This window comes from Artemia sp. Qi Xiang Cuo, chromosome 7 (genome assembly GCF_049724085.1).
Source record: "Artemia sp. Qi Xiang Cuo chromosome 7, ASM4972408v1, whole genome shotgun sequence".
Classification (NCBI taxonomy): Eukaryota; Metazoa; Arthropoda; class Branchiopoda; order Anostraca; family Artemiidae; genus Artemia; species Artemia sp. Qi Xiang Cuo.
The window spans coordinates 12,303,961-12,328,379 of NC_142800.1; the positions used below are offsets into that span (position 1 = coordinate 12,303,961).

General features: G+C 35.0%; 1 protein-coding gene across 1 annotated transcript in view; it reads left to right on the forward strand.

The window, feature by feature from the left end:
- Positions 1-24,419, forward strand: part of grp (serine/threonine-protein kinase grp) — a 68,897-nt gene that overhangs the window by 40,295 nt on the left and 4,183 nt on the right. The window contains exons 3-7 of the mRNA XM_089092029.1: positions 2,703-2,815; positions 4,605-4,750; positions 7,195-7,398; positions 14,934-15,202; positions 17,969-18,100. Coding sequence (XP_088948155.1) covers positions 2,703-2,815; positions 4,605-4,750; positions 7,195-7,398; positions 14,934-15,202; positions 17,969-18,100 — 864 coding nt within the window. The remainder of the gene's footprint in view (positions 1-2,702; positions 2,816-4,604; positions 4,751-7,194; positions 7,399-14,933; positions 15,203-17,968; positions 18,101-24,419) is intronic.

A 24,419-nucleotide genomic window follows, 5' to 3' on the forward strand; every position in this document is an offset into this window, starting at 1 on the left:
AGCAAACTACATATCCCAAATCATCGGTTTCAGTCAACACACACCAACGAAAGACTAAGAAACCTAGCTCAGAAAAGTCAAAAATAGCAAACTATTCATCCCAAACTATTGGTTTCAGACAACATTCACCTACGAAATACTAGAAAACCTTAGCTCAGAAAAGCCTGAAATAGCAAACTATACATCCCAAATCATAATTTTCTGACAACGCATACCTATGAAAGGCTAAGAAATCCAGCTCAGAAAAGTCGAAAATAGCAAACTACACATCCCAAATCATAGGTTTCTGACAACGCATACCTATGAAAGGCTAAGAAATCCAACTCAGAAAAGTCCAAAAAGCAAACTACATATCCCAAATCATAAGTTTCACTCAACACACACCAACGAAATGCTAAGAAACCTAGCTCATAAAAACCTGAAATAGCAAACTACTCATCCCAAAGTATTGGTTTCAGTCAACACACACCTACGAATGGCTAAGAAATCCTGCTCAGAAAAGCCTGAAGTAGCAAACTACACATCCCAAATCATAGGTTTCAGACAACTCACATCAACGAAAGACGGGTGCTGGGGGAGAGCCTTTGAGGGTCTGTGGGTCCGTGGAGGGCGGGTGGTCCTTTGGGAGCTCGGGGGGACCTTGGGGGCCGGGGGGCTGGGCTTGGGGGGCCGGGGAGGGCTTTTGGGGGTCTGGGTGGGCTTTTGGGTGCCTGGGGGACATTTGGGACCGGTGGAGGGCCTTTGGGGCGCCGGTGGCCCCTTGGGAGCCCGGGGGACCTTTGAGGACCATGGGAGGGCATTTGGGGCAGTTGGGGGCCGGTGGATGGCCTTTGGGACCCCGTTGGTCCTTTGGGAGCTCGATGGGCCTTTGGGGGGCCCGGGGATGGCCTTTGGGGGTCTGGGTGGGCCTTTGGGGGCGCCGGTGGCCCTTTGGGAGCTTGGGGGGCCTTTGAGGGTCCGGGGGGACAGTTGGGGGCCTGGGGGACATTTGGGGACCGGTGGAGGGCCTTTGGGAGCTTGGGGGGCTTTTGAGGACCGGGGGCTTCCTTCGGGGTTGGGGTAGGAGGATTGGAACCCTTTGGGGTTGGGTTAGAGGACCTCACAACACTGTTCAAATGAAACTTGTGTATTATAACGACCACAGAGTTTCACCATTAAATTCTCTTCTAAAATCTTTCCTAAAATCATCTTTTAAAATGTCTCTAACCGTTTCGCCGAAATAGTTCCATAACCTGTCTAAAACGGTTTTGCCCAAATAATCCCTAAACGTAAATTCAGCGTGTTCCTTTGTTATTGGCATCTCTGCGCTAACGCATTTCAAATTAATATGAAACCTTTTCGCGCGCTAAAACAATTCATCGCTAAGATGCTTCTTGCCTAATTGTTTCCATGGCCTTTGGTTATTAATATCCTTTGGAGTTCGACCAAAAGAGTTGTTTCCGAGGCAAAGACATTAATGACTTGGATCTATTCCTGGAGAATCGTTTCTAGGCGAAAATTTTAAAAGTCTGATAGATGATGTCATTGATTGATTGATCTGTCAAGAAAGGGAAATTAATTTGTTGTTTCTAAGGGGAATTATTGATTCACGATAGGTGAATTGAGGTCGACAGCACAGGTGTTCCAAGGTCGATGTTGTTGTTGTTGTAAGTGCACGCTCTCAGCGAATGTCAAGGTCGTTGTTGTTGTTGTGAAATTTAGGTCATTGACCCCATTAACCACGTGTTCTCCCTTGGGAGGCTATGCCCATATTAGGACCATAAACCACGTGGTTCGTTCTGTACCTTTAGGGTCACTTCTACTGACACTATTGTTAGAAAAACTGAACAACTGTTTTTTTAATACAAGGATGGAAACACGCCATATAGCTGTGTGTTTTCTAAGTCATTTATCATTTTTTGTTTGCAAAGTTGTGTAAGCAAGGTTAACAAGTAGCAAGTTAGAGAGGTGAATAAAGCTGACCAATATTATGAGATCAAATAGTATGTAGTATTTGATTTTGATCTCGCAAGATTTTGAGTGACTGATTTTGGCTCAGCTTAAACACAATCTAAAAATCATTAAAAAGACACGAGTCAGATAAGATCTAAAAATCATAGTTCATTTTCTTCTTCTACTCATTTGCACTAGTATTTTAAAAGAAAGAGCAGAAAATGGTTTTGCTATATACAATATAGAATTTGTCGAAATGGTCCAATTTTCCCAACCATTGACTAAATTTAAATTTAATATCACATCAAAAAGATCTTTTAACTGAAAAGAAGGTTATTTTTACTAAAAAAAATTGTCTGTAAAGATAATATAGCTTTTTATTTGTAGAACTTTTCTGTTAGTTGCAATTTATTGATAATGAGTGAAAGTATTAACAAAATGTTGTCTTTGTATCTTATAATTTGACAAGGAGCAAAGGAGGATTGTCCGAGCAGTCCAGTAGCCTCAGACTGTAACTGTTTATAAGAAACTTCCGAGTTTAATTTGTATTCGATTTTTAAGATTTTTGGAGCATGGAGAGGGAAGGGCTTCTGTTTTTCGTTGTTGTTTTGTTTATTTATTCTTTCTAAAAAATGATTTTTTTTTTAAATTAATGAATATTAATAATGTTAATTTTATTATATTGATACCTTATTTTGATATTGATAAGATTTAATAAATTAAAAATGGATAATATTTTATTATATTTTTATATAATAATTTTTTTTTAGGAATACTTGCACTCATTGGGGATCGTACACCGTGACATAAAACCCGAAAATCTTCTTTTAGATGAGCATGATAACTTGAAAATAACCGACTTTGGAATGGCAACCATTTTCAGGTATTTGATGAATTTATGTTTTAAGTTAATAGTCTAAAAAATGAAAAAAGGACCTGTCAATCAAAAACTGGATGCATTAATCAAACGCATTGCTATGAAAAAATAAATGGACTTGGTCAGTATGGTTCCTGTAAGTGCTTTTATAAGCCCTTATGCGTCTTTCAATTTGAAAGACTAAAATAATAACGTTCCGTTTGTACACTCAAAATCTAGCCCTTAAGGGCTTTTATAAGCCCTTATGCGTCCTCAAAATAGTGGTTTTTCAATTTAAAAGACTAAAATAATAATGTTCCGTTTGTAGACTCAACATCTAGCCCTTAAGGGCTTTTATATTTCTTATGCGTCCTTAAAATAGTGGTTTTTCAATCTAAAAGACTAAAATAATAACGTTCCGTTTGTACACTCAAAATCTAGCCCTCAAGGGCTTTTATGAGCCCTTATGCGTCCTTAAAATAGTGGTTCTTCAATTTAAAAGACTAAAATAATAACTTTCCGTTTGTACACTCAACATCTAGCCCTTAAGGGCTTTTGCAAGCCCTTATGCATCCTTAAAATAGTGGTTTTTCAATTTAAAAGACTAAAATAATAATGTTCTGTTTGTAGACTCAAAATCTAGCCCTTAAGGGCTTTTATAAGCCCTTGTGCGTCCTTAAAATAGTGGTTTTTTAATTTAAAAGACTAAAATAATAACATTCCGTTTGTACACTCAAAATCTAGCCCTTAAGGGCTTTTATAAGCCCTTATGCGTCCTTAAAAAAGTGGTTCTTCAATTTAAAAGACTAAAATAATAACGTTCCGTTTGTACTTTGAAAATCTAGCCCTTATGGGCTTTTATAAGCCCTTATGCGTCCTTAAAATATTGGTTCTTCCATTTAAAAGACTAAAATAATAACATTCCGTTTGTACACTCAAAATCTAGCCCTTAAGGGCTTTTATATTTCTTATGCGTCCTTAAAATAGTGGTTTTTCAATCTAAAAGACTAAAATAATAACGTTACGTTTGTAGACTCAAAATCTAGCCGTCAGTGGTGACGCAGGTCAGTGGTGAAGCTGAGAAAAAAACCATTATAGCCTTAATAGGGTATACGATTTCCCCAAAACTTGCATTTTATGAACTCATGACAACAATAAATTGTATGTTTCTTTGTAGTTTTTTGTAACATAAAAAAGGAAATTCCAACTTTGCCAGCCGTTATGCCATTTTTTAATTAATTTTTGACTAAAAGCTTTTGAAAGACCAAAGAATAAAACATGGACTAGGAAGTTACGATGTTAAAACAACAAATAAAAAAAAAAAAAATTTGTACATTAGGTCTTTGTGTACATTCGTAAGATCAAGCCCTTTCAGCGGATATTTTATCAATAGGGAGGTAAATTCTACTTTTAAAACAGGATACTTCCCTTGAACCTTTCAACAACTAGACAGGCCAAGAAAGGCTCAGGGAGTTCTGACACCAAAGAAAAGGCAAGAATCACTGTGAAAGATTTGTTCATTTTTTTAAATGGAGCCTGGGTGAATTCTAACTTCTTCTTTTTTTTCTTTTTTTTGTTATTATTACTGATGATGCAGGCATTACAGTTCTTTACCTCAATTTTCGCGGATCCTCTTTTTTCATGAATAATTTGCTAATTTTTTTAATCGAAATAATCAATTCTTTTATGTTTTTTATTATTCATTTACTGTTTTTTAGTTTTTTTTTATTTATTTTCCGTATCATTTTTTTCATTTCTTTTTTTTGTTCTACTTAGTTATTCTGATTTTGTATATTTTGTTTTTTGTGTATTTTAGGATGAATGGGAAGGATCGAATGCTAGATAAACAGTGTGGAACACTGCCCTATGTTGCACCAGAAGTCCTGTCAGGGAAACAGTATCATGGAGAACCTGCCGATATTTGGTCGTGCGGTGTGGTTTTGGTTGCAATGCTAGGAGGAGGTACTATTTTTATTTTGCTAATAACATTCGTGTAAACAATCGCAATTAATATATTCTTTATTATAAGCAACTGCTTTCCATGTCGAATTTCTTTAACGTTTTACGGTATCATGGATACCATTACAGTAATAGTTGTCATAGAGACCCTGTCGATATTTTGTCGTTTGGTGGGGTTTTAGTTACCATGCTAGGGGATGGCTCTATTGTTCTTCAGATACTGTAATGTTTATAAATAAGCGTAATTACTTAAATTCGCTTTAAGGTAAACAGTCCCTTTACGGACATATTGTATTTGATATTTTATAATACCATAAATAATATAATAGTAGTAAGCTATCATAGAGAGCCTGCCAAAATTTGGTCGTTATCATTTCCTATCAGTTGCTATCATTTTATCAGGTTCTGTATTTCTTTAGGTATCATAATTTTGTCAGTAATCGTAATTAGTAACACTTGCTTTGGGTAAGCAACTGCTTTTCCGAGAAACTTTGTTTATATTTAAAAAAAAAAAAAAAGTAGAGCCACGTGAATGAAACTCTCAGAAATCAACACAGATGTCAAGTCCTGTCACTTTTTTTTTATATATTTCTAAGTAGTATGCCTACCTTAGTTCCGCCTGTGCCTCCAGTAGTGTCAAGGAAGAGCCACCAATCATTGTTCTGGTTTGCCGCTTTGATGATGTCCTCCTATTGAGAAGGCAGTATGGAGGTTTCACAAATCGTTGGGTTATGCCTCCGGTGCTCCTGCTAGTTATTCAGACTTAACGCAATAGTGTTTATTTACTAAGTAAAGAGCGGTATGTCTCCCATGCACAGTTTTGCCTGAGCACTTAACACTGAAGAATTTTTTTTTTTTTTTTTTTTTTTTTTTTTTTTTTTTTTAAATTCAAGTAGGACTTAATGATTAATTTGTAAAATTATTGGTAAAGATGATTGTAAGGACTGTTTGAAGCATTGTGTAAATATTCTAGAATCATCATATGTAAGTAAAACATAGCCAACAATTGTACACATGTCATACAATGAAGATTACAAATATTGATCTCTATTTTTCATTTGAATTGTCTCCTTTGTCCTGTTCTTTTTTGCCAGTTAGCAAAAGAGTCGGTTCTTTTTCGCCAGTTTCGCCAGTCGGGTTTTTTTCGCCATTTTCGCCAAATATAGAAAAAATCCTGTTTTTGGGATCTTTGTCACTCCAATTTGTCTGTGAGATTCAGCAGCTAGGCCCTTCGACCCTCCTAAATAATAAAAAAAAGCCTGCTCTCTAGGCTTGTCATAACATTTAAAGCTTCAGAAAGACAAAAATTGAGAAGCTATTCTACTATTTAATGCCTTATAACATTTTACTATAAAGACTAATCAAGATAATAGCTACGATTCCTGAATCAGTTAGAAATGGCAGTCTTTTCTCACTTGCCAGTTTTTCTTAAAAGACGTTTTTAATTTTTGGTTACTAAGAGCCGTAGTTCGTTCATTACTAGGCTTTAGCTACCGCTACAACTACAATAATATTTTCGTTTTCTTTTAACCGTTCCAGTGAACTGAACTACGGTATAAATAGTTCTAAGGGTTGACCGCTCCTATTATAAATTATACCTACGCAAAATTGATACCGGGGGCTTGAATTGAAAATAAAATGCAAAACAAAAACGCGAGAATTGTGTGGAAAATACTGGAAAACATGAGCATACTTCTAAATTTTGAGATTACTGGAGGAGGCTGAAGACACCTCCCCCCCCAAATACGCGCCTGCATTTACTGTTTTGCATTAGAAAAAAGACGCAGCTCAATGAACCTATGGTTGACCTGGCAGTTATCCCGATAAATAAAAGTTCAAATAGGGATAAAATCATTTTAATAGACAGTGATGATGCAGTGATAGAAAATCACAAAAATACTAGATATTTCGGTCACATATGTGGTATTCAAGAACATTGCTTTGAATTGTGACACATGTGAATTTGGGCTAAATTCTATCTACTATAATTTATTAAAATCTGACAGAGTAAAGTTCAATTCACCCAAAATAGTTGACCTCTGTCCAAGTGTCACATCATTGAACGCTAATGAACCGAATCCAACCTTCCGCCTTTGCTTTGAACAGAATTAGAGAATTAAACAATATGTAGTTTTATTTGATTTTGTGTATAAACTATTGTTTTAAATTGTTTTAGTTTAGTTTTCCTACTGATGACAGTCATTGCATATGTGACCGAAATATCTAGTATTTTTGTGAATTTCTATCACTGTTATCATCATCACTGTCTATTAAAAGGATTTTATCCCTATTTGAACTTTTATTTATCGTAATGGAAAGGCAGTGGGGTCTCCGAAGTTATCCCAATGTGTAAAAATCTTTGTCTTTTAGAATTGCCGTGGGACAGTCCCACAAATCACTGTGAAAATCTTTTTAAAATCTTTATGGTAAAAATCTGTGTCTTTTAGAACTGCCGTGGGACAGTCCCACTAATCACTGTGAAGATTATGTATCATGGAAAGAATGTGGTATTACGAAGCAACCTTGGTGTAAAATAGAAAATCTTGCGCTGTCAATTCTACGGAGAATTTTAAACCATTCGCCCCCAAGACGTTACAAAATCAGCGAAATTAAGCAGCATCAGTGGTTTACAAAGCAGTTCAAAGACCAAGGTATTTGTTTATTTGGAAATTATCTACAGTAATAACTTCTTTTTTTGTCAAGCAGCATCAGTGGTTTACAAAGCAGTTCAAAGACCAAGGTATTTGTTTATTTGGAAATTGTCTACAGTAATAACTTCTTTTTTTGTCTTCAAAGGTGTTAAGAGTCTTGTTTACTGGGAAAAAACTAGTCTAAGCTCTCCATTTTTATGTTTCTTATTTAAACCTAAGTGGTCAAGTGTTACTACTACTATTAGCAGCTCGCTGCAGCGCCAAGCCCGCTGAGGCCTACACAGCTGTGCACGCTACTCTTCAGTCTCAAGATTTTTTTTTAAAGCCGGATTTGAAAATGTTCAAATACTAAAACTTAGATTTGTTTAGTTTTGCTATAATGCTTGAAATTGCATTCAAAAGTTTTTTCTTCTTCTTGAAAATGCCGTTCAGAATAAGAGTTGTACGGTCACAATACCAAGGTATTTGTTTATTTGGAAATTGTCTACAGTAATAACTTCTTTTTTTGTCTTCAAAGGTGCTAAGAGTCTTGTTTACTGGGAAAAAAACTAGCCTAAGCTCTCCATTTTTATGTTTCTTATTTAAACCTAAGTGGTCAAGTACTACTACTACTATTAGCAGCTCGCTGCAGCGCCAAACCCCCTGAGGCCTACACAGCTGTGCATGCTTCAGTCTCAAGATTTTTTTTAAGCCGAATTTGAGAATGTTAATAATTTGGTTAACATTAATTGGCAGGGCATTCCATGCCCTTGGAACTAAGTTTTTAAACTGAAATAGAAAATTATGCTTAAAAGAATGTTCTCATTCCACAAAACTTTCGCACTATAGATCGGTCTTAATAGAAAGACAAAAAAGGGATATTTTTTCAGAATATTAGGGGGCAGAAAGTCTGGGGAGAGCACGTTCCCGACAGATTTTTTTAGTTTTACTGAAAACTAAGTAAATTTTGTAAAAAAAAAAAAATAATACAAAAACTTTTAATAAAAACTAAAACTTAGATTTGTTTAGTTTTGCTATAATGCTTGAAATTGCATTCAAAGTTTTTTTTTTCTTGTTCTTGAAAATGCCGTTCAGAATGAGAGTTGGCGGACCAGGTTAGTTATTAATGACAGGCATGAAACCATGATCACATTAAAAAAAAATCCATTTTAAATGACCCTTGTTTTTTTTTTTCAATCTTTATTTGGCCTAAATTTAGATTAGAAACTGAAATCCCTGTTTTCAGGTGTGAAATAACATTCAGTCCTCAGATTTTTTTTTGGGGGGGGGGTCGATTTCTAATGAAGATTAAAAAAGGTACTATTTTAAAGTGTTGGGGGTGGGTGGATTTCTGCTTTTTTTTAAATGAGAATACACACGAAAATGTATTCTTTAAAATCTGTGGGAGCAATTGCCACCCACCCCCACTCTTCAATTTGCGCCCCCTACCAGTTCTTCTTTATATCCTGAGCAGAATTTTTTTTTCTTTTCTTTTTTTTGTCACCTATTTAATTCATTTCAGCAAAAAATCAGTTTTTATGAACATGAAAGATTTAATGATAAAACATTCCTAAAACTAGGGTATCCCAAGCCTCATTTCCTTAGTGGGGGGGGGGGGTGAACTTCGTAGATTTTTACCGAATCGCTACCCGATTTCTGCCGAATTGTCAGCAGAAATCAGAAATTTCACAAGATTTCTGCCGAAATGTTTGCCTTCGATGAAAATTATACCGAATGCCAAAAAAGGTAGGGGGTGGTGTGCCCCTCTTTGCCCCCTCCCTCTCCGGGATGCCTCTGCCTACAACCCTAACTAACGGAGAGCACAGCTCCATGTGTCAACTTAATACATAAATGAAACGCCGAGAGCAACGCCAAGTAACATCAAGATCTTCAGACAAAAAAAACATCCACACATAAATGTGTTTCTTGAACATACCTTCCGCTTAAGTTGTTAAGTTTTTGCATTCCAACTTCATTTACGTATAGCAGTTACGCGTACATTTTTTTGTATATTTGTTTAATAGATAAACAATCAACCATTGAAAACGATTAGGAGGAATCAACTCGCAAAGAAAGGAGTCGAGTATTATGATAGAGTATATATAATATAGTATATATAATAGAGAGGTATATATAATAGTATAATAGAGAGAGTATATATAATAGAGAGGATTTTAGCGACGACGATTTTAATAAAGGTAGCAGTAAGGCCGTATCAGAGGGGTTAAAGCCCTCTCCCTCCTTTTCCGAAATTTTTTCAGATTTGCAAAAAAGTAACAAAAATATATGTAAACATATTTTTGCACAGAGAAACCTTGATAATTACTAATCTATTGCATTGAATGGGTCATGCGCTGTGCAAGTTTTAACTGTAAAATAAGTGTTAATGGGTGCGCCGAGCCTCGGTGGCCGAGGTAATTATTACAACAAAAGAGGCTACTTGGCACTTTGTTCAATCAGTTGTGAAGAGATAATTAAAAAAATGAAGCAGTCCCAGTGTGCGCGTTCGGTGGCCGAGGTAATTATTACAACAAAAGAGGCTACTTGGCACTTTGTACAATAAGTTGTGAAGAGACAATTAAAAAAATGAAGCAGTCCCAGAGTACGCGTTCGGTGGCCGATTTAATTATTACAACAAAAGAGGCTACTAGGAACTTTGTTAAATAAGTTGTTAAGATATCATTAAAAAAATGAAGCAGTCCCAGAGTGCGCGTTCGGTTGCAGAGGTAATTATTAAAACAAAAGAGGATACTAGGCACTTTGTTCAATCAGTTGTGAAGAGATAATTTAAAAAATTAAGCAGTCCCAGAGTACGCGTTCGGTGGCCGACGTAATTATTACAACAAAAGAGGCTACTTGGCACTTTGTTCAATCAGTTGTGAAGAGATAATTTAAAAAATGAAGCAGTCCCAGCGTACGCGTCCTCGTTGGCAGGGGGGGGGCTGACGGTCGAGGGTTAGACCTCGGGAAGTCCGTGGGAAGATTTATTAGCCCCCTCCTTGGAACAAAAATTCGGGATAGCAGGATTTATGCTACGGTTTTTTTTTCTTTCTTTCTTTCTTTCTTTTTAACCCCTTTGAGATGAAGGTGTATTTTCCTGTGTTGTTTTTGTGGATATGTGATTTTGTGGGGAATTTGGTCTGCGCAAAAAGTTTTTTTCTTAATGAAGGACGCTAAAATTAGAAGAAATAAAATGGTTCTATCGTACATATAATGGAAAAAACAACCGCTTAGTGATAGTATAATATAAAAGAAGTAACCGCTCAGTGATTGCCAGAAAATCAATTGAAAAGGTATCGAAAAAGGACAGCCATGTAACTTTTCCTCTTCTGAAATTATCCCTGTCCGACGTTGCTACTAGTGAAGCCTTTTTTGTATCTTTGGTGATCTAGCTGTATGATATTTTGTGCTTTTGTACGGCTGTTTCACCGAAAGTACAAAGGAGGATATTTTTTAACTTACAACTTACTTAGATATAGTTCCCCCCCACATCGGATAGTGCATAACGCGATAGCAGTGCCTCTCCACGTCGACCTCTGCAGAGCTGCCGACCACAGGTCTTCCAAAGACGTCCCCATTTGCGTAGTCTCCTTGTCTCGGCATCAGCCAAGTTCCGCTTTCTGCCGTCCACAACTTCTAATGCGTGGGGGAGCTCAACACGAGACGTTTTGTGGAGCCCATCATCTCTCATACGAGCCATGTGGCTCCAATACCTGGGATTGTCTGAGCTATCAACCGTTACTTTGTTCTTTCGTGCACGGATGTGTTCTTAAGTCTATTAGGCCAGTGGATTCCCACGGTTTGCTGGAGACAGTAATTTTCAAAGATTTGTAATAGTTTCTAGATTTTTATTGTTAGTGCCTATTTCTTGCATCCGTATATTAGTACAGAGAGGAAATCGCTATATAGGAGCTTCAACTTTGGAGAATATAAAGAGTTATTCCATATTTTTCGTACTTAAGTAAACATATTTCCTGTATAATTTGTTCTGGTGTAAGTTTTCTCAAGATGAGAAAAAAACGGCCATGTCATTAACAATATCACCATCAAAGACAGTGCCGCCTCTCATTCAACTGTCTCCGTCCAACAAAATGACGTGTCCGAAGTGTGTGATCAATAAAAATCGTGAAAAGTACATAAAAGGATACAGTGTTGTCATACACCGGAATTGACCTGGAACCATTACGTCTCGTATCTATCGTCACTAGTAATCTCGTCTATGATGTTGCAGTGTCGCTATTCTCTCCATAGTGACCGCCCATGTACAGAATCGATAGAATTTAAGAAGTCGATAAACGCTGTTAATAATTCAGTTTGCCACTCGTTCAGTTCTTTGATTAGTATTTTTTAAACTGAATATCTGATAAGCTAAAGACTTCGATCCAGAAACGGATCGAATGTCTGTAAGTAATAATTTTGATATCTAATGAACTTGTTTAATTAATTTTTTATTTAGGTAGTTAATTTTGAATTAATTTGAAATAAAATAAAATGTAACTTCGTTTTTGTACTACTGTGCTACTTCAATAAATCTGTTATTTCATGTCATAAATTAAAAATTCCTTTAAATATATTCTTAATTGTAGATAACATCCCCACGACCGTACAAAGTCAAAGATTTAACGAAGTGTTTTGGCGCGAAAATTTAAAATTAGGCGTAAAAATCGTACTTGGTCGCTGTTTGCTTCTAAATGCCTTAGCTATTGTCAATTTTTAAGCCAAATTTTCTTCTCTAAACTGAATTTTGATCTATAAGCTCCATGCCAGAGTTTTAACTAGCTATAACGATAGATCTAGTCTAGTTTGCGTTATTCAGTTGGAAGTTGCTGAGTGTTGCAAAAGTTGCCTAGATTGAAAACTAGTTTCTTTAAAATGGCAATAATATTTTGCAACATTTCTCCTTGGAGAAGCCGTATTCTCCCTCTATCCAAGTACAACTTCCAAGGAAAGTGCAAATTGCAGTTCTGACATCGGGTGGTACATTTGCTCCCCTCCACTTTTGTTGACTGATCGACCCTTTGGGAAAATCCCTAGCCATGTGTCTACCTCTGTCCAACTCATCTCAAAAAAGTTCTTGGAAACGGATGTAAAGCTAATTTTTGTAAGGAGACATTAAATACACTCCCCCCTCCCCTCCCTCACTGGCTGGTTACCCTCTTAGTGACCATTTATTCTATTTGTTATTTTTTATTCATTGATATTAAGACAGAATTTCTATCCTAAATTGGATTTGATTCCAGAAGCTTCATGTCAGAACCACAAAATTTTAGAATAATAGACTGAGACTTGCCGCAATGTTTGGTTAGAAGCTGCTGGGCGTTGTGAAAGCTGCCTAGATTGAAGTCTACTTTTTGTTAAAAACCAACAAACAATATAGACAACAAATTCGTTTGTTGTTGTTTGTTTTTTTTATTTAAATTATCTATAAGAAAATCTGTTTCTATCATATTATTTCCTATTTTAGTAAAAAAAAAATGGTCAAGAAGTTTTTTGTCTAATCATTAAAGTTTCAAACAGTTCGTGGTAACGAACTGTAAGTAAGGAGCGACCCGGCTCAATGGTAACCGAAACTCTAAAAACCGGAATTTTGGTACCAATAGATACATCAAAAGAATCGAATTTTAATTTTGATTTCAAATATATAAGTTTCATCAAGTGTAATCTTACCCATCAAAAGTTACGCGCCTGAGAAAATTTGGCTGATTTTTGAAAAAAGGGGGAAAGACCCCTTAAAAGTTATAGAACTTGAATGAAAATCAAACCGTCATATTCAGAGTATCAGAAAACACTACTCTAGAGGTTTCAACCTCCTATCTACAAAAATATGAAATTCTGCATTTTTTGCCAGAAGAAATATCACGGGTGCGTGTTTATTTGTTTTTTTTTTGTTTTTTTTCCCCAGGGGTAATCATATTGATCCAGTGGTCCTAGAATATCGTAAGAGGGCTCATTTGAACGGAAATTAAAAGTTCTAGTGCTCTTTTTGAGTGACCAAAAAAAATGTAGGGCAACTAGGCCCTCTCCCACGCTCATTTTTTTCTCAAAGTCACCCAATTAAAATTTTGAGATAGCCATTTTGTTTAGCATAGTCGAAAATCTAATAAATATGTCTTTTACGATGACTTAATCCCCCACAGTTCCCAGGGGAAGGGCTGCAACTTTGCCCATTGCTTGCATATTGCATTGGTTATTGGGAAGTATATAGACATTTTCAGGAAGAATTTTTTTTGGTGGGGGGAGGGGGCTTGAGGAGGGGGTTAATCGGAATAATGTTTCCGTGGAGGATGTTTCTTTGGGGTAAGGGACATTTCTATGAAGGGGGTGCCGGATTTCCAAGCATTATTTAAAAAACGATCAGAAATTAAATAAAAAAAAAGTTTTTTCAACTGAAAGTAAGGAGCAACATTAGAACTTAAAAGGAATAGAAATTATTACGTGTATAAGGGGTTTCTCCCCCAAATCAATGCCTCGCTCTTTACGCTACAGTTTTTTTTTTAGTGCTTTCAAAAGAGCTATCTATTCTAATTAAACGGCCTTTGTGATTCAGGGGTTTGTGAATTAAATTTTGTTTACATTTTAACGTAAAGAGCGTGGTATTGAATAAGGGAAGAACCCCATCATATACGTAATAACATATACGTAATAAAATAAAACAATAAAAAAAACAAGCGATACAACTTTTAAAAACGGAACTTTGATGTCAATAAATGTATCAAAAGAATGGGCTTATAATGCTGATTCTAAATATATGAATTTTATTAAGTTTAGTATTACTCATCAAAGGCTACGAGCCTGAGAAAACTTACCTGATTTTTTAAAGAGGGGGAAACATTTCCTAAAAGTGAAAAAATTTTAATGAAAATCACTGTCAGATTCAGCGTATCAGAAAATCTGCAACTTTGTATTTTTTTTTCCAGAAGAAAAATATACGACTATAGAAGTTCGTTACGTAAGTTAATTTGTAAATTACGTCAGAACCAAATTTAGAGACAGCCATTTAGCAAAAGAAAAGTAAAATTTTTATGCAAATTTTGTCTACTTATTCAATGACGGCGAGCCAAAATAAAAGCTGCATTAACTAAAAAACGATCAGAAATTAAATAAAAAAAAAACAAGTTTTTTAAACTGAAAGTAAGGAGCGACATTAAAACTTAAAACGAACAGAAATTATTCCGTATATGAAAGGGCTGTCCCCTCCTCAACGCCTCGCTCTTTACGCTAAAGTTTGACTCTGTCTCACAACTTTATTTTTTAAAACAATAAAAAACTTTAGCGTAAAGAGCGAGGCGTTGAGGAGGGGACAGCCCCTTTCATATACGGAATAATTTCTGTTCGTTTTAAGTTTTAATGTCGCTCCTTACTTTCAGTTTAAAAAACTTGTTTTTTTATTTAATAACTTATTAAGGTCAAAACATCTGAACGAAGTTTCAATTCATATTCCTTTATTCACTATCAAATTAGGAAATATTATCAAATATAAAATTGTATTTAATGAGTTTTTGTAAAATTTGATTTAACGGGTTTTGTTCAACACCTCATATGCTTCTTTTTTGTAGGGACACCTGTGAAGCTTCCAGGGACTCCATTAAAGAAGAAGATGAAACTAAACAGAGACTCTTCGGGAAGAGACGAAGCTATCTTAGCATGCTCCCAGCCAGTTCATTGTGACCGTACAAGCCAAAATCATTGTGATGAACTCCAGGATAGAACCTCGATTGGGAAGAAACAAGTCGGAGTGTGCAGTTTCTCACAGCCTACAAATCCAGAGCATATGTTGCTTACATCTCAGTGTCTCGGAACACAGACTCAGTCTGGAAGCAATCAGGTTTGTACACTTCACTGCTAAGGTCTTATATACTGCCATTCTTTTGTTTAGGGAGGTTAGGGAAGGGTCTTCGTTGTCAAAATGGGCGAATACCATATTTGTAAATAAGGTTTGGTAGATTCATTTAGTAGAAGGATGAGCGAGCTACGCCAAATTTGTTTTCACAATACATTTTTGCTTGAATGGCTTCACTGAGTTGTAAAAGACGCCCGGCAACACTGGCATTGTATATAAGAGTGAGACATGCTGCTATACATCCCAATGTTATTAAAAACAAACTCAGTCTGTGACCAATCAGGTTTGTGATTCGATGCTTCAAATCTTTTATATAGGGAGGATCGGGAAGACCTTCATTGGCAAATTGGGTGAATACTATATTTTCAAAATAACATTTGATAGATTCATTTAATAGGAGGATGGGCAGGCTGGATCAAAATATGTTTTCACAATACCATTTGTGTATTACTTCTGCTGGGATTGTTCAGAAGACATTATGTTGCATGGTACAAATATTACAATAGCATGACGTATTTGAAAAAAATGTAACCTTTAAATCCAAATGGCCGGAGCCTCAGAGGGGCCCAATATAATGTCTTCCTATTGCGGAAGGTAACGCAATATAAATTTGGAACACGCTCCCTGTGTCTGCACGAAGCTGCCACTCGTTTGGTATGTTCAAAAATTATGTTAGAGATTTTCTAGCTAGTAATTAAGTTTTTTTCCGGTTTCCCTCGGAGTTGATGTCTCTGGATTAAGTTGGTGAATTCATGTGTTATCCCCTGCTTAGCTTGTCATTCTGGGGATTATTAAGGTGGGCGACTTTTTTTTTTTTTTTTTTTTCGGCCATGGAGCCTTATGGGGGAGATTTTGTTGATGTAGTTTTTTGTTTATGATTTTTATTGTTAAATAAAGAACTCACTCACTCACTCAATATCGAGTATTTATTATCAGCATTTTTATTATCTTTTTTTATGTGTTTTAAAGGCTTTTTACTGTTACTATGTCAAAATTCCCTTTTCTGTCTTTTTATGGAAAAATATAGTTCAAATTTTATATAAAAAACGTAAATTGTACATCATGTATATCACTTTATGCAAAAAAAAAAACTTTATGGGGACATTAAAAATACGGCGAAAAGTTTTTTATGTGGAAACCTCCATTTTCTAGTTTTCATATAAAATATAATTTAAAAGGGGCTATGATAAAAAACAAAAAAATGACTTTCGTGTTTTGTGTCTGTTATTAAAGACTCATCTTTGGGGTGTTGAACAAGATACGGCCAAAATATTGTTCAAAAAGCGCTATGTTATGCGGCACGAATTTAGCATAACAACTAAAATACTTTGAATTCAAATAAATGCCTCACCAGAATGCACAAGAGCGATCCGTATCGGAAGCTCGTCTACATTCAAAACGTATTTTCCGACAGAAAGTGCCCTTTCCTCTGCAATTGGACACGGTATTCGGATCGAATATGATTTCTTTTGGACAGTGAAATTCCTGTTTATTCCGAAACGCTGCTACAATTGCCAACATTATGGGTATGTAGCTTCCGAATGTAAAAATTGCGGTGAAGTGTGCTAGATGTTCTGGAGGACATACCTTCAGTCGTGAGCAACCGTGCTCTGCCCCTATGAAATGTGCAAATTGTGGAAGTAAGAGACATCCCTCTTATAGCATCAAGTGTAAAAAAAAATTCGAAATTTTCTGGCTGACTCACCAACTCATCCGTTGTTACCCTTGCTCAAAGTTTTCTTATACATAGTGTACGAAGAGCAGTCTTCCTGATATCAAATTGATTTGATTATTTATGATTAGGTGAAAATAATTTTTAGTGGTCATGTTCCTTTTTTCTTTTTATATAGTACTCCGTCAATCCGCTTTTTGTAGACGGGTAAGAAATACATTATTACTATTATTAAATTATATTTAGTCATGTTTTTTTTTTCTGTGGAAACACTTTTGGACAATTCAAAAAAAAAGATGTTTCACCTCATTTCCTCCTTCTCCATTCTCTTAGAATAGTGGCACTAAGTGTATAAATGTAATGGAAGTAGCTTTTATATTAATTGTTGGAGAAATTTTCGCATCGGCTGGTGAAGTGAACGATTCATGGCATTAGGAATTTTGATGTTGAGAAGCCTAGAAAATTTTTTATGAGACTCCTTTGTCACAATATATATATATATATATATATATATATATATATATATATATATATATATATATATATATATATATATATATATATATATATATATATATATATATATATATATATATATATATATATATATATATATATATATATATACATATATATATATATATATGTATATATATATATATATATATATATATATATATATATATATATATATATATATATATATATATATATACATATATATAAAATATACAATACAGTATATAATAAATAATATACAATATAATTTGTATTGGAAAACCTAAGAGCCATATAAAAAAATCATGATTAGAAACATCTAAATGATTGCATACGTCGAACTAAAAATCGAACTAATATTCGTAATGCCTTCTTCTATAGAGGCCTGAACAATGAATTGAGGCGTTGCGGTGGTTTAAAACAAATCTAGAAACGGATGGAAGGGGGGGTCTAAATATAGGGTGAAAATAGTAATTCTCAGCAGCCATCATCCCCCATGGATTATTCTGATCTTATATTTGTAATCTGTGTACCTGCATATATGCGCATAGATAATATTAAAAGTAATGTTTATTTTGCAGACTCCTTTGCATCGGCTGGTGAAGCGAATGACCCGCTGTATTATGAACACCGATTTTCATAAAACTAGAAAAGAGTTGGAGAAACTCCTTGATTTGTTTGGCTACGCTTGGCGAGAATGCCCTCAGGGGACGGTAGGTTTATTAAATTCATTTGTTTCAACTCTACGTCCGCAAGCCAAATAATCATTTTATTCTTAAGAGTTTCAACGTTTATTGTGTGTAGCGTAGCTAAATATCGATGGTTTTATAACAGAAGCCTTATATTACTGGACTTCAAATGTCGGTAAAATTAGATTGAGAAATACGAGATCATTTAGATTTCCCGTGGGAAGAGTGTGCATGACTGGGTATTTGGTTATTCTTTCAAAGGTAAAGAGGTAAAAAAAACGTAAATAATACGGCATTGGATTTTACAGTCCCTACTGGTGGTACTGATCTCCATGTCATGGCCCTTCAGCCAGGAAGTGCAGTGAGGGGTTGGGGGTCAGCCATCCTGCGCATTCGCACATCCTCCTTGTTTACCTTCCACAGACTTCTCCGCGTACTGATTTAGAGCTAGGTCGACTCTAGCTGCAAATCTGTATTGGCTAAAAGACTGTATTGGTTCTATATGATGTATTCTGTCCACGCGTGAAGGTTGCTTAAAATAGTTTTATTTGGTGTTTATTGTATTTTAAGGTCTTTATACTGTGCGTTCAGGTTCTAAGTTTGGATGGAAAATCTTCTGAGTGCCCTATTTTGTCTTGTTAATTGAAGTACATATTTCATTTAGCTATTTACCTTGGTCCTTTTCCTTTGGCAAAATTTGCCGTCTTCTGTCAACACTTACCTTTAATGTGTCGCAGCAAATACGTGTCAGGTACTCCAGAAACTAGTCAATTGTGGGGCTAGTCAAATTTTCGCTTTCTATATCATTCTTCTTGGAGTAGAATGGTCTCCTTTGACAGGCGGATGAACCACCGTTTGCCAAAACGACTCGACAAAAAGTTCGCGATTTGTAGCCCAAGACCGGTTGCTTTCAAAAAGGTAGATATTTCAAAAGATTGTAAAAGGTAACAGCAGTAACTACTGGTGGCGAGACCCACCTACATTGTTTACCTTGAAATATATATAGCACATATGTGCATATATGCATGGAATTTTGCGTGAAAAAACGTACCCGTTTTCGTTGTATTTAAGGGACCAGCAGTGGGACCCCAAGTTAAAGACATGATGAACAGAGGAATTAACTTGTCTAGATGCTGTCCTAAAATAAGCATTCAGATGCATGTGCCTCGTTTAGTGAAAAAGAATAGTTTGTCAACTCAGTATGCTGTCCGACTGCCTCAAAGATGTGGAGTGTAATGTGTCACCTATCCCTATCTCATGAAGACTTAGTGGTTTTCTCAACTATTTTTGGATGATTTATTTGAATTAGCATAGTATAACTTGTGCATATCAACATATAACAAGGCAGACACAGACGGTGAGGTAGAACTTTATGCACCTCCTATATAACAAGTAAGAAACACCAGAAAAGATGCACACTTCTCAAAAAAGGAGTAAAAAGGGGGTAACTGAAGAAAAATGTAACTGGAGATAGGGATGATAATCACCAAGTAACTTACAAAATATTAGAATAGCAAGAGAAAGAGGAAGAAGAAGAACAAGAGAAAGAAAAAAGAAGAAAAAATTATCTTGAGATGGGGAATAATCACCAAATAATTACTTATGCATATCAACTTATAACAAGGCAGACACAGACGGTGAGGTAGAACTTTGTGCATCTCCTATATAATAAGAATGAAACACCAGAAAAGATGCACACTTCTCAAAAAAGGAGAAAAAAGGGGATAACTGGAGAAAAATGTAACTGGAGAAAGGGATGATAATCACCAAGTAACTTGCAAAATATTAGAAGAGAAAGAGAAAGAAGAAGAACAAGAGAAAGAGAAAGAAAAAAGAATAAAAAATTATCTTGAGATGGGGAATAATCACCGAATAATTTTCAAGATTTTAGAAAAGCCCGCTACTCTAAACTGAAAGAATATCGTGTTTAAATTATTTTTAAATGCGGACAGCGATGATCGAACACTTAGTAACTCAGTTGTATTCAGTCGTTTTCACACTTCTCAAAAAAGTAGAAAAAAGGGGATAACTGAAGAAAAAATGTAACTGGAGATAGGGATAATAATCGCCAAGTAACTTGCAAAATATTAGAATAGCAAGAGAAAGAAGAATAGAAAGAGGAAGAAGAAGAACAAGAGAAAAAAAGAAGAAAAAATTATCTTGAGATGGGGAATAATCACCAAATAATTTTCAAGATATTAGAAAACCCCGCTACTCTAAACTGAAAGAATATCGTGTTTAAATTATTTTTAAATGCGGACAGCGATGATCGAACACTTAGTAACTCAGTTGTATTCAGTTGTTTTCACACTTCTCAAAAAAGTAGAAAAAAGGGGATAACTGAAGAAAAAATGTAACTGGAGATAGGGATAATAATCGCCAAGTAACTTGCAAAATATTAGAATAGCAAGAGAAAGAAGAATAGAAAGAGGAAGAAGAAGAACAAGAGAAAAAAAGAAGAAAAAATTATCTTGAGATGGGGAATAATCACCAAATAATTTTCAAGATTTTAGAAAAGCCCGCTACTCTAAACTGAAAGAATATCGTGTTTAAATTATTTTTAAATGCGGACAGCGATGATCGAACACTTAGTAACTCAGTTGTATTCAGTTGTTTTCACACTTCTCAAAAAAGTAGAAAAAAGGGGATAACTGAAGAAAAAATGTAACTGGAGATAGGGATAATAATCGCCAAGTAACTTGCAAAATATTAGAATAGCAAGAGAAAGAAGAATAAAAAGAGGAAGAAGAATAACAAGAGAAAAAAAGAAGAAACAATTATCTTGAGATGGGGAATAATCACCAAATAATTTTCAAGATATTAGAAAAGCCCGCTACTGTAAACTGAAAGTATATCTTATTTAAATTATTTTTAAATGCGGACAACGATGATCGAACACTTAGTAACGCAGTTGTATTCAGTTGTTTTCACACTTCTCAAAAAAGGAGAAAAAAGGGAATAACTGAAGAAAAAATGTAACTGGAGATAGGGATAATAATCGCCAAGTAACTTGCAAAATATTAGAATAGCAAGAGAAAGAAAAATAGAAAGAGGAAGAAGAGGAACAAGAGAAAAAAAAGAAGAAAAAATTATCTTGAGATGGGGAATAATCACCAAATAATTTTCAAGATATTAGAAAAGCCCGCTAATGTAAACTGAAAGAATATCTTATTTAAATTATTTTTAAATGCGGACAGCGATGATCGAAAACATAATAACTCAGTTGTTTTCAGTTGTTCTCACACTTCTCAAAAAAGGAGAAAAAAGGGGATAACTGAAGAAAAAATGTAACTGGAGATAGGGATGATAATCGCCAAGTAACTTGAAAAATATTAGAATAGTAAGAGAAAGAGGAAGAAGAAGAACAAGAGAGAGAAAAAGGAAGAAAAAATTATCTTGAGATGGGGATAATCACAAATGATTTTGAAAATATTAGAAAAGCCCGCTACTGTAAACTGAAAGAATATCTTATTTAAATTATTTTTAAATGCGGAAAGCGATGATGGAACACTTACTAACTCAGATAAGTTGTATTCATTTGCAATGAGAGGAAGGGGATATATTATCCTTGTTCACACAGAAAAAAAAATTACTACGATAGAAAATGTTCGTTAATCGTATCAATGAGCAATTTTGGCTGCCGTTTTGTTCACAAAGAATTTTCATGTCACTCAACATTTACTGGTAAAATATTCAAATTTAACAGAGCGTGGTTGAAATGGATCGGTGTGACGTTTTACTCTCATGCTTTCAGGGCTAAAGTCACTTTTGGACATGAAATTTGTACGAGTACAAGTTGATACCTTATACTTAATCTCGCTCTCTCATTTTTAAAAAACGGGAAAATAACTTTAAAAGCTCATTCTTTAAAAACTTGTTCCTAGCTCTTGATAAGTAACAACGTTGATTTTTAATTATGATTTTTCAATCCATCCAAAAAGTGATTTTTCTGTTGAATTCTCAACAACCGCATTCCAAAGTTAAAATGGGAAATCTTTCGTCGATCAAGTATGTCAAGAAATAAAAAGATGTTTTAGTTCCAGATAATCCTTAAATGTTCCTAGTGTGTGCTAAAAAATAGTTTTTTGATTGATTCTAACCAATTTGAAGTCCACGTAGATTCGAAGAGAAAGTCAACATCCAAACACTCGGGCAATAATTAAAATAAGTTTAGCTATAATAAGATAATTGGGTTTTTGAGGATCACTGTCGCTGCCTACTGTCTTTTAACTTTAGCTTGATCAACAATTAGAGGCCAATATAATAACAATAGTACTTGTTTTAATACCCACTTGAAACATAAGAATTTTACACTGTGGAGTACAAAGACAAAAACGGTAGAACGATCACACTCGCCTAGATATATACTACAACTCACACAATTGCATAGAAAATAACTGTTATTCGGATTCAGCGAATTACGAAAAGTTATCAACCATACCAATGCAGCGAGACTCGTTCCATATCTACCGTTAATCATTCGATTACAAGCCAAATTGGAATTTCAAGCAAACGTTTCATGTACTTGTAAAATAACACTACGAATCATTTTTTACTCGGCCACCATCGCCCCTTTTCTTTATCCTTGATTGGCCACCAGCTCGACTTCCCCTTGTCCTTGATCGGCCACCAGCACCACTTGCCCTTGTCTTTCATCGGCCACCAGCACCGCTTGTGGCCACTTTGTCCTTCATCGGCTACAAGCGCTGCTTGTCCTTGATCGGCCACCAGCACCACTTGTCTGTCCTCGATCGGCCACCAGTGCCACTTGTATTCGTCCTTGATCGGTCACCATCACCGCTTGTTCTTGTCTGAATGTTTCGCTGTCACTGTATGATAAAGTGTTGAGTGTTGGACACCACATCGTTCTAGAAAAATTGTGGCCTACAATTTCCAAATCGTTGCACAACAAATATTTAGTCTCTGTCTGGTTGTGTTTTTGATCTCTTTGCATGCATTATATAATTAATTTTGATGTCAATCTAAATCTGAGCATATTAGTATTTTCCCTGAAAATAGATTTCTTGTTCAAGGGCCTATCCAGGATTTTTGTCGAGGGGGGGGGGGGGTTAAAGCTTTAAAAAACGCATCAAAGTTCGCTTGTATGCATTTTTTGCGTTTTTACGGAGTCCGACAAAGATTTTGGTGGGGGGGGGGCTCAAACCTGGTAATCCTCCCCCCTGGATATGGACTTGGTCTTGTCTTATATTACAAAAAAATACGGATTCGGTTTAGAAATCACCAAAACTAAGCCTTTTGAAACTACGCTGTAAGTTTAAAATATCCAATATAACACCTAAAAATTCAAAATTCTGAAAAAAAAACTAGGCCATCAGACTTTATGTTATCATCGTTTTTTTTTTTTTTTTTTTTTTTTTTTTTTTTTTTTTTTTTTCACACCTTCGGTACCTTTTTATTATTATTAAATTTTTTCTCTTTTATGTTGTTTGTTGTCTTTTTTATGCCTGTCTTCCAACAGGCTCTTTGGCTAGTACGACTTTAAAATAAGAATACAACAACAATAGTAATATTCATAATTTTGATTTGGTAGTTTCTTTATTTAGCATTATATTGTTGATCTTTTGGTGTTGATTTATTTAAATTTTGGGCTGTATCCATCTGCTCTATTATTGTTTAATATTTACTATTTGATATTTGAAATGTTAATAATATTTTCTATTTTGGATAAGAGGAAACAGCATATATTATTAGCCCAAAATCAACATAATTTTTTGTTGCTTTTAATAAAAAAGTTTTTTGGGTGTTTGGCAAAAAATTCATTTTCAGTCAATTAAGTTTTAGGACGGAGGGGATGATCATTTATCCCCTTATTTTACGATCAGGGTGTTGTGTTTAATCTCGGTTTTTTACTGTTTTTATGATAAGACCAAACAAGCTTCTCTTTATTAGCATTTTCTCATTGTGCATTGGGTTATAAGCAGTTGTTTATTGGGAGACAAGAAGTTGCAGATTAATTAAATATGAAAAAAAGGAATCGAAATAACGAAATAAAGATATGAAAAAAAATGTAAGAACTAAATAAAGAAATAGAAAATAAATAAAGATAAAGAAATAAAACAATAAAGAAAAAAGAAATACGAAAAGAAAAATAAAGAACATTCTCAAATGAAGGCTAGTGCTTGTAATAGCATTTTAAAATATTTGTACCTTTGTAACTGTTTCTAACTCTAGAGAAAACCAGTTTATTTTTGTATGTGAGTGCAATAAAGTGTAGTACAAACAATTTATGGGTTTTTAATGTATTTTCTTTTGTTAATTCATTTTTGTATTATTTTACGTGTTCAGATAGGTAAAGAGTTTGATTAAAGGGGAGGGAGACCTT